The 10,646-nt window shown below is 43.1% G+C and overlaps 1 protein-coding gene across 4 annotated transcripts; it reads left to right on the top strand.

The window, feature by feature from the left end:
• The first annotated feature begins 3,400 nt into the window (after nt 1-3,400).
• On the top strand, nt 3,401-10,207 carry PARS2 (prolyl-tRNA synthetase 2, mitochondrial). 4 transcript variants are annotated; one of them, XM_060231876.1, is made up of 2 exons: nt 3,401-3,590; nt 7,950-10,207. In XM_060231876.1, exon 2 carries the CDS (start codon nt 7,984-7,986, stop codon nt 9,409-9,411), a length of 1,428 nt encoding a protein of 475 aa, XP_060087859.1. In that variant the 5' UTR covers nt 3,401-3,590; nt 7,950-7,983; the 3' UTR covers nt 9,412-10,207. The 4 variants fall into 4 exon arrangements, with proteins under 4 accessions (XP_060087859.1, XP_060087855.1, XP_060087858.1 ...); XM_060231872.1 differs by having other exon boundaries at nt 3,545-3,667; XM_060231875.1 differs by lacking the exon at nt 3,401-3,590 and adding an exon at nt 3,616-3,850.
• Nucleotides 10,208-10,646: the final 439 nt, after the last annotated feature.

Below are 10,646 nucleotides of genomic sequence, written 5' to 3'. Positions count from 1 at the left end.
CCCCCCTGTGCAGCCTTGCCACCTCTTAATGGTGCAACTTGACTCCTACTTTGTCCTACTCAGGGTTGCCAAGTCCAATTCAAGAAATATCTGGGGACTTTGGGGGTGGAGCCAGGAGACATTAGGGGTGGAGCCAAGATCAAGGCTGTGACAAGCATAATTGAACTCCAAAGGGAGTTCTGGCCATCACATTTAAAGGGACGACACACCTTTTCAACGCCTTCCTTCCATAGGAAATAATGAAGGATAGGGGCACCTTCTTTTCGGGCTCATAGAATTGGACTCCCTGGTCCAATCTTTTTGAAACTTGGGGGGTATTTTGGGGAGAGGCATTAGATGCTATACTGAAAATTTGGTGCCTCAACCCCCCAAAACAGTCTCCCCAGACCTTCAGGTACCCGCAGATCAATTCTCCATGATTTTCTATGGGAATAAATCTCCATAGGGAATAATAGAGTTCCCAGCAGACATTTCCCTCCCGTCCCCCCACTTTCTGACGACCCTGAAGCGGGGAGAAGGCCTCCAAACCGGGGGATCCCCTGCCCTCACCTGGGGATTGGCAACCCTAGTTCTACTGCTTCAGACCAACATGGCTGTCCACCTGGATCTATCATCCCCCCCCCCCCATGCAGCCTCGCTACCTCCTCTCCGCCCCCCCCCTGCCCCCTTTTTACCATTTTAAGGCCGGGGAAGAGGTGGTGAAGTCCTCCCAGGCCACACACACAAACAGCTGTGGGGGAAAAACCGCTGCAGCCTGCGGCAGCTGAAATCACGTGGTGCCCCAGGCAGGCGCCCCCCCCCCGCAACGCTTCAAACACCCTCTCCCGCAGCGATGCTGCGATGCTGCTGCTGCAGTTTTCCCGGCCAATCAGCTGATCAGTGGGAGGGGGAGAAGGCGGGGAGGCTGCCCAGGGGGTGAAGGAGGGAGGAGGCGCCGCGAGGGGGTCTACGAGGCTGTGCGGCCCATTGAGAACAGGCCGCACAGGCCAGTACCAGAACCCGGCCCAGCGGTTGGGGACCCCTGCTCTAGAAGGTAAAGCTATGAGGTAGGGGGACCCCAGTCCAGAGTCGGGCTTCTTGGTATGTACTTCACACGCATGTAAACATTACATAATTGCATGGATACCAAAGGTAAATGTACCACTCTCCTTTCATTCCTCCCTCCAAGAATGTTGCTTGGTATGTTTGTGTTGCAACTATTCTACAATAATGACAATCAGATACATTGTGAGATTAAGCGCTCTATTAATTAAATATTCATATATTTTTAAAAATGTAAATGCCTACTTTGGAAGCTAGTGCTAGACAAATGAATAGTTGGCAAAGAATCTTCAACAATGTGCACTAGTGGAGGAAGCAGGGACTCAGGCATGGAAATTCTTGGTATGGGAATGGGCTGTTTTCAGGGTGGGCTTTTTTTTCATCTGTGAAAGGACCAAGGGCATGAAATCCTTCCTTCAGATTTAAAAGGCAGATGTGCCTGGAAGGACACTGAAGCATATGACTTGCTCCTGTGACACTCCATGGCTTGATATATCAGTCAGTGTGACTTGAGGAAAAATTCAATGGAGAGTATGAGGACCACATCACCTGTTATCTTTTTAAGGGTATATACATTAAATGTTTTACTGCACATGTAAACATGTAATATCTGAATATAACAAATGTTTCTTTAGTAATGTGCATGCTTATTCTTTTTCAATAGAAGAGGCTATACTTTCAGTCTGTAACTGTAATGATAATGTTAAGTTGAGGCTGAATATTTCCTCAAAGAGATACCTGTATGCAATCTCCAGTCACATTTCTAACTCATGTATTATACTGGGTGGAATACAGCTCCTCCAATCAGGGTATACTCTATGATAAACTGATTTTTCACATGAACACATCATCAGACAATACCCCACCTAGTTAAGTTAGTTTAAAGACAGGCAAGCCTAAATGAAGTTTAGCAAGTGTGTTCACTATACAAATTTATTCTGTCTTTGCCTTAAGTCCTTGGAAAAGTCCTTGAGACCTCTGTGTTGTGTTTGCAGTGCAGAGGGCAAGGCATAAAGCAGGAATAAAATAAAATTTGCAAAAAGTAAGGAGAACTAAGCCATAGGTAAACAAAAAAGTCCTGTACCATCTAACAAACTTACTGTGTCTTAAGCTTTTGCAGACTAAATTCATTAGTTTTTCGTGATGCCACAATACTTTTTGCTACAACTCCTTTAGAATAGATCACAGTTGCTGAACATAAGTAACTATTCCACACCTTTCAGGATGTCTAGAAGATATTCTCAAATTGTCAACCAGCATCAGACTAGTCAGAGCTGTTATTATAAAATCTGTATGTTACAATTTGCATAGTGGGACTCTAGAAATAGCAGATGTGTAAATGTCCAACAGATGGCACCTTTCATATAATCTCTAACATTAAATGCCAACAATGTCCTTCAGTTCTCTACATAGGGAAAACAGGTCAAACCAAAGGATAAATGGACACAAACCTGACATCAAGAATCACAGAACTTAGAAACCTGTAGGAGAACACTTCAACCTTCCAAGACATTCAATAGGGGACCTCAAAGTAGTTTTTTTTATGGCAAAGGAATTTCAGAAACACTAGAATGGGAGATTGTTGAGCTACAGGTTATTCCAACACTCAGGGCAATAGACCCCCAGGACTTAACAGAGATATTGGCTTATCTCATTACACTATCATTCAGTTGTTTGTAAACTCTTTTATTATGCTGTATGCTAATTTGCTGCTGGTCACTGGTCTTTCCAATTGGCTTAATCCAATTTTAGCAGTCTTTGCTACACTTATGCATCCTAACTCTAATTAGCCCTTCCTGGCAACACTCTCCACCTATATGTAATGGTTGGTGACTTATGTTTCAATGTATCTGAAGAAGTGCGTTTGCACATGAAAGCTTATACTCAGAATAAAACTTTGTTGACCTTAAATATACCACTGGACTCAAACTTTGCTCCATTCATGCAAAGATAGGGAGTTCCATTTGGGACCTAAATGAGAAGCTCCTTCCTAAGCAAAACACGGTTTTCTGGCAGAGAGACACAGGACTGCGCCCACAGAAGCTCAGACTGGGTGTCACACTAGCCCAGGGGTGGCCACACTTGCTTAACCTAAGAGCCACGTAAAATAAACATCAGATATTTGAGAACCACAAGACATGAACTCAGATGTTTGAGAGCAGGAAGGAAGGGAAGCAACTAGATGGAGGAAGGGTGGAATTGAAAAAAGCAACTTTAGCTTTAGATGCATTCTCCAAGGCGCCAGCTGGCTTAGCTTGGAGAGCTGATTTAAAGAGAGAATGCTTTCTCCAAGCTGGCCAATGGGGCGGTGGGTGCTTCGAGAGACACACAATATGTGTGAAAGTGCCACACTGCGCTAGGCTTTCTCCTTGGAGTGCGCTTCAGAAACTCTGATTTCAGACATTCTAAAAGGGGGCACGGCCACTTCCCGGGGGGGGGGGTACTCTGAGCTCATGAGAATCCCTGCCGTCTGTCACTTCCGGTGCCCTTGGAGGGTGTGTTCGGCGAAAGGAAGGGCATTGGATAGGAATCAAAAGGACGCAGACCTAGTAAGTCTCTTTCGCGCGCGCCGGTGTTTCACATTAATCCCGGCCTTCTTCTTCCTAACCAGTGCTGTGGTGGCCAGGTGAGTTACCTTCCCATCTGGCTGTGGGAATAAAGCTTTGGAGAACAAAAAAGGATGGTGCGGTATGGGAAGCGTGAGAAAGGAAGAAGGCAGAGAGACAGCGGATCCGTCAATTCGTGTTTTTAATTCTGAGGCAGCCAGAACCACCGTTTTGGAAATTCCCTGTTAGCTACCTCTTCTCAGGTGCGGGTCACACTATCTCAACGGAAGGAAGGCTGTAAAACAGCAGTTCATTGGAAATGGCGTGAAATCTGCTCGGGGGCGGGGAACTGGTTAGTTTCTTTTGTATTTTTTGGAGGTAAAACACACTCGGACACCCGCCCGTAACAATTTCTGTCCACTTCAGCAGAGAATCGGATGTCATCTCTATTCAGACGGCGTCTTCCTGGAAGCATTGCATGCTCTCCACGTGTCACGTGAGCCCCTTGCAACAGATTCTCGTTTATTGGGTGGTTTGTCTAGGGAAGGCGGGAGGAGCATTTCCCTTCCCCGGCCCTATGGGGCCCTATCTAGTCTGCAGCAGGGCGGAAGCATATTCTGCGCTTGCGTAGTACTCGGTTTTCCGCTTGTGATCTGCTCCTTAGCGTGCCTGTTAGTGAAAATGGAAAGTTAATGATGCTGGTTGGTGGCTTCGCTGCAGTGGAAAGACTTCCAAGAGAGCGTGTGGTATAATTAGGTGGGCTTAGCAGGGTGGAGCTTTGTTTCGAACTGTTCTGCTGTAATAATTTAGAAAATTGTGTGTGTGTGGTCAGCCCTCCGTAGGCTGTATAACCCTCTGGATGTATCTATAGTTAATGACAGATACTAATAGCAACGCTCTGTTAAGCTTCTAGCTGTACAAAGAACTTCGCACATTTTGTTGTAATGCTGAAAAGAAGGCCTGTAAATCCGATACATTTTTCCTGCCCTTCCTGTTAAGAGCTCAGGGTGATGTAAATGATTCTGTTTAACTGAATGTGTTAATGCTATTTTAATCCCAGCTCTCTGAATATGAAAAGTTGACTGATATAGTTATGTAAAACGACAATTGCATGGAGCCAAAATATGGCCCAGTAGAAACCAGTAGTACTTTAAGTCCCAAGAAAAGTTGTTTGTTAATATGAAAGAGATGGTAACAGATAAGTGAAGGGTAACAGCAGCATCATTGGGGAACCCAAAGGAGTTCTTTGTTTCTATGCCACTACCTTCCTGTCTTTTCCATTTAAGCCTATTAAAGCTTTCCAGAAGGGACAGAGAATTCCTTGACTTAGACCAGGACTGGATTAAATAGGCACTTGGATTAAAATGTATGTGCTGCTGGATTTGACCAGCAGTCCATGTAATCCAACATCTGTCTCACAGTACAGCCTGCTATTCTGGATGTTCAACAGGGTATAAAGGCCATCGCCTTATACTGGTGTTGTCTCCTAGCACTGGTATTCATGTGCCTCTGTAATCTTTTCTCTAAAAGGAAAAGTCCCAAACTCTTTAGTTTTTCCTATAGGAAAGATGCTTCAGCCCCTTAATCATCATGATTACCACCTTCTGCACTTTACCAGCTCTGCATTTTTTCTTTTGAGGAATGGTCAACAAAACTGTACACAGTATTCCAAATGTGATTGCATCATGGACCTATACAAAAGCATTACAAAATAGCCTTGTTTCATTTTTAGTCTCTTTCCTAATGATCTATAGCATGGATGTCAAAACATGCAGTCCAGGGGCCCAAGCAGGCCCCTGGAGGGCTCCTGTCAGGCCCTCAAGCAACTGGCTGTCATCTGCTTCCTTCTTCCTCTCTCTTGCTTCCTTCTGCATCACAGTTTGCTTTGCAAGGCTTGCTCCATTGCACAAGAGCTACAGAGCAAAGTCTCTATTTCTCCGTTGACTGAGGCTCCTTCCTTAGGGAGGAAAGGGTAGAGGCAGAGCTTGCTTTGCTAGGCTCTCTTAATTGCACACCAGAGCTACTGAGCCACACCTCTCTTCCTTCTCTTGGCTGAGGCTCCTCCCCCTCATTCCCCGGGGAAGGAGAGAAAGAGCCAGAGTTTCCTTTGCCCAGTTCCCTGGATCACACAGGAGAGATACAAAGCAGCTTTAAGACCAATGAGTACTAATGTTTTAAGCATGTTTTATTTTAAGGTTTTTAAAAAATCTTTAATTGTGTTTGCCTGTGTCCTTTATAAAGTTTCTATCTCTGCTACCTAATAATAAATAGGTACACACATGGCCCAGCCTGGCATGCCTTGGCCCAACAAGGTCTCCTTTATGTCAGATCCAGCTCTCCTAACAAATGAGTTCAACACCCCTGATCTGTAGCTTGAGTGTGTCTTTCCCCCCTGCTGCTGCCATGCAGAGTTGACACTTGAAAACAATGTAGCAGGTACTTCCCTTACATTTCTCAACTTTAAGGAGAAAATGAAGGCATAGAAAAATTTTTTGTAGCCGAGTTCAGTTGATTTATGGTGACCCTGTAGTGTTTTCAAGAAAACATATGACCAGAGGTGGTTTGCCTCTGCATAGTGACCCTGGTATTCCTTGGTCATCTCCCAGCCAAATACTGATCAGGGCTGACTCAGCTTAGCTTCCAAGATCTAATGAGATGAGATTATTCTGGTCTCTCCAGGTCATGACAAATGTTCTTTTGTGGCTCCTATGCTCATAGAAAACTACTGAGACACTTTTTAGAACTCTCAGATAAGTGTGTGAGATACATGAATGTGGTTGTCAATTCATATATTCCAACAATTTAATTCTCCATGGAGGTCACTTGTATTACTTGTTAGCTCCATAACAGACTGGTAATTAGAATATTCTGTCATCATGTGTGAGGGGCATACACAAGAATTTAAACTTTGGGTTTGATTTGACCTCCACAGCCAATCAGGTTAATTCATAGTGATTTTGTATTTTAAAATACATAAAATATAAAATATGTATTTGTGTTTTAACACCTCTTCCCCTGGCTTACAAATCAATTGATGTGTTCACACTATACTATATAATGCATTTTGCATCCAAATTTTCTGTGTAAGAATAGCAAAAATCCAGACGTAAAAAGCATTATTTCGTGTAGTGTGAATGCAGCAAATAAAAAGTAAACATATCCTCTCTCATACAATTCCTAAGGCTAGACACTAGGGAAATATTAGTTTTGGCATTGAAACTGCCAAACTTACCTAATATTGCTGTAAATTTTTAGAAATGAAATTTTTTCTGTGCAAAGATAAAGCACTGAAAATAAATAAATAAATTTTTAATTTATACCCCGCCCTCCCCACCAAAGCAGGAGAGGGTGGGGTTCCTAGAAATGTTTCTAGAATAGAAATGTTTCTATTTCAATAAATTTCCACCCTGCATCTCTTTGTGGTGTACCTTTTGTAGTCTGAAGTGTTCATTCTATCTGGGCCTTAATTAGTATTCTTTTAAATAGATTCCAAGTATTGTGTGATCTGACTCTCATTCTCTTTCCACTTCCTTCTGACTACTCCTGTAATCGTTTTGCAGTTCCGTCTTTAGAAATCAGATATGCTTGGCAGCAACTTTCCATTGACATACCAGCTGAACTTAACAGCATTGTGGCCACTGTTTTCAGTTCTTGTAACAATTGAAAACAATTGTAACATCTATTTCCAGTTCTAGGCTGTTCCCACAAAAATTACTGTGAATGTTCTTTCTATCATCACAACTTACATGCTGTTGTGAGCATTGTGTCTGCCTTTGCTGCCTGTTTATTTTGTAGCCTGTTTGGATGTCTGTAAAGTGGCTCTTAGTGGCATCTTGAAGACAGACTTGAGAAGGATGTTCCCAGCTGACCGGTGATTTTTTTTCCTGGAGACAACTCTCACAGTGCAAACCTTAGCAGGTCTAGTTGAAATACTACTCCTCCACTTACTGGGGCTTATCATCCAGAAAGTATTCTTAAGATTATACTATCAAAGTCTGGCCAACACATGCACAAAAAAATCAGTCAGAACAGCACCCTATTTACCTAAAGGTGTGCCTATATTGGCCCACTCTCCTATCTTCATGTGAAAGTTCTCAAGCAATGCAACAACATTCTGCATCAGATCTCTGGCTCCCCACAGGACTTAGTCTAGGGCTCACATATTTAAAAGGTTGGCTAAGCCAGATCTTCCGAGCCTACTGAAGCCAGCAGGCTTAGAAGAATTAGGATGGTGTTGTAAAATACATTGTTCCTTTTTGTGAGAGCTAGATTTGTGGAAGAGTATCTCAGTTACATACAGCATGCTGTAATGTACCACTTTATGTGATTTGAATGTGGTTTATTTGCTCTCTCCATCTGCAGATTGGAAGGAGAGGCTACTCCTCTTTGTATTGACATGGGAGTACTTCTGAGAAGATGGAGAATATTATTTCCTGGTGTGATGAACTGTATCAGACTTTGTCAAAAGCAGCAACAACAACATTGCAGGCTTTACCATGAGAAAAAGAAGCACCTATTGCTATCCCAGCATTTTCTATCAATGAATCTGCGGGAGGACAAATTAGTATCACAAGAGACCAAGTTGGGGGAAATGACATGTAAAAGTCAGAAGCTAATGTTACTAGGAGGCCTGATCTATCCCTCCAGCCCTGGTTGCTACCATTATATGCCATACACTGTCCGAGCAATGGAGAAGCTCATCAAGGTGATAGACCAAGAAATGCAGATCATAGGGGGTCAAAAGGTGAACATGCCCACATTATGCTCAGCAAAGCTCTGGAGAGCTAGTGGAAGGTGGGAACTGATGGGCACAGAGCTCTTACGCCTGACAGACCGACATGGCCAAGAATATTGTCTAGGACCCACCCATGAAGAGGCCATCACGGACCTTGTAGCTTCTCGGGGCTGGTTGTCCTACAAAGAACTTCCCCTCTTGTTGTACCAGATAACAAGAAAATTTCGAGATGAGCCAAAGCCACGCTTTGGGTTGCTGCGTGGCCGGGAGTTCTATATGAAAGACATGTACACATTTGATGCTTCTGAGGAGGCTGCCCGCAATACATATGCTCTAGTTTGCAATGCATACTGTAATATATTCAATAGCTTGGGTCTGCGATTTGTGAAAGTCCAAGCAGCCACAGGGAGCATTGGGGGGACAATGTCCCATGAGTTCCAGCTTCCTGCTGACATTGGCGAGGACAAGCTGATGACATGTACAAACTGTGACTTTTCAGTGAATGTGGAATTGATACCCTCAGATCAGAGGTATTGTTCAGTTTGCAAAGGGGAGCTAATTGAGACCAAAGGAATTGAAGTTGGCCATACATTCTTCTTGGGCACCAAGTACTCCTCTGTTTTTAATGCTACTTTGCAAACTTCTCAGGGTAAGCTTGCTCCAGCTGAAATGGGCTGCTATGGTTTAGGGGTGACACGCATCCTGGCAGCTGCCATTGAGGTACTTTCTACAGAAGATGCCATTCATTGGCCAAGTCTCATTGCCCCTTATCAAGTCTGCTTCATTCCCCCAAAGAAAGGCAGCAAGGAGGAGAAAGCAACAGAGCTTCTGGAAGGTTTATATGATTGTGTTGCTGAAGCAGTCCCTAGGCTCAAAGAGGAGATTGTGTTTGATGACCGGATCCATCTCACCATTGGTAAAAGGTTAAAAGATGCTAAAAAACTTGGATACCCCTATGTGATCATTGGTGGGAAGAAGGCTTTGGATGAACCTTCACTCTTTGAAGTATGGAATCAGAACACCGGAGAGAATTTGTTCCTCACCAGAGAAGCTATTATTGACTTGCTAAGTAAAGTTTCAGCTTGTTAATTCTTGAATGTTTTCTTTTAAACAGGTGAGTGAGGAAGTGGAGGTGGAGTTGCTAGCTGTTATTGTCTAAGCCAAGGACTGAAAGGAAAAGAAATTATTACAGTACCTTTTTTCCAAAGCCTCACTGACACTGTTTAACCATTTACTGGCAATTGGGATGTTTTTCCAGCACCGTAGTCCTTGGGTTAGCAGTTGGTTATGGAAAGCAATGTGGAGCCTACCTAACAGTCTCTCTGTGAGAGAGTGGGATGAGGTAAATGTTAAAATACTTTGAAATAAAGTGCTTACCAAAGTCCTTTTCTCCTGAAGCAATTCAATATCCATGGCTGATATAAAAGTGAAACTAGAAAAGGATAAACTCAGGAGGGACCAGTACCCTTTCTTTAAGTGTCTTCTAGGAGTTTTGCAGGGTGAAGTAGGGGGTGAGATCATATGGACTGAGTACTGCATTGGCTGTCTGAATCTTTCTGATCTTTTGCTGGCTAAATTATGAGTTTTAGCTATATTGCTTATGTACTAGTGTGGTGCCTCAACCATACAAGGTTGGGACAGCTTGAAAAAAACATTTAAAGTCTTTATTTTTGTGTAAGATATTTGTATCCCACCTTTCAACTTGGTTTAAAATGGCAAAGTTATATCAAGTTGGAATTTGTAACATTTTTATTTTAGAGAAATCATGCATTTAAGTTGAGCGTATCTTCAAGTTGTATGTTTGATTTTAAAGTCAACTGTCTGATGTCAGTCTTGGGTCGCACAGAACATGAACCAAATAATAAAACAGAAGGCGATGGCTTAATAGCTGTTACTGTCTCAGTGAGCAAAATACATCAGTTGTTGAGCTGAAAGGAGAACTCCTAATTACAAAGAAGTCTTCTGCAGTCTCACCTGCTCATCCAGCATTTTTGAATTGTGTGTTGTAATTAGAGATCAATCAGGAAAATGTGGTTGGGACCATGAACAGAACCAAGAGGCTGGTTTGCAAACTGAGCTAGTTCATGATCCCTCAAACTCTGTTTAAAGGGACGGCAGTCCCTTTTAGCAGGGTTTGCTGAAAGCTGGAAAAACAACTGAGTGGTGGAAAGCAAATTGCTCCTTGCCACTCTGCTGTTTTGGGCTGTCTTCTGCAGACCCTTTAAACATTTTTGTGGGGAACAGAAAAAAGTTTTAAATAGACTCAGTCCCTTTAAAATCCTGCTTTCTGCTCCATCCATGAACTGCCACACACTGCTTTAAAT

Source organism: Heteronotia binoei, chromosome 2 (genome assembly GCF_032191835.1).
Source record: "Heteronotia binoei isolate CCM8104 ecotype False Entrance Well chromosome 2, APGP_CSIRO_Hbin_v1, whole genome shotgun sequence".
In the NCBI taxonomy this organism is placed as follows: Eukaryota; Metazoa; Chordata; class Lepidosauria; order Squamata; family Gekkonidae; genus Heteronotia; species Heteronotia binoei.
The sequence above is the reverse complement of the archived record's forward strand: the minus strand, read 5'-3'. Positions and strand labels throughout refer to the sequence as shown.

What these genes read in the sequence shown, in the direction of transcription:
- PARS2 (XM_060231876.1), top strand. Translation starts at nt 7,984, where the DNA reads ATGGGAGTACTTCTGAGAAGATGGAGAATATTATTTCCTGGTGTGATG.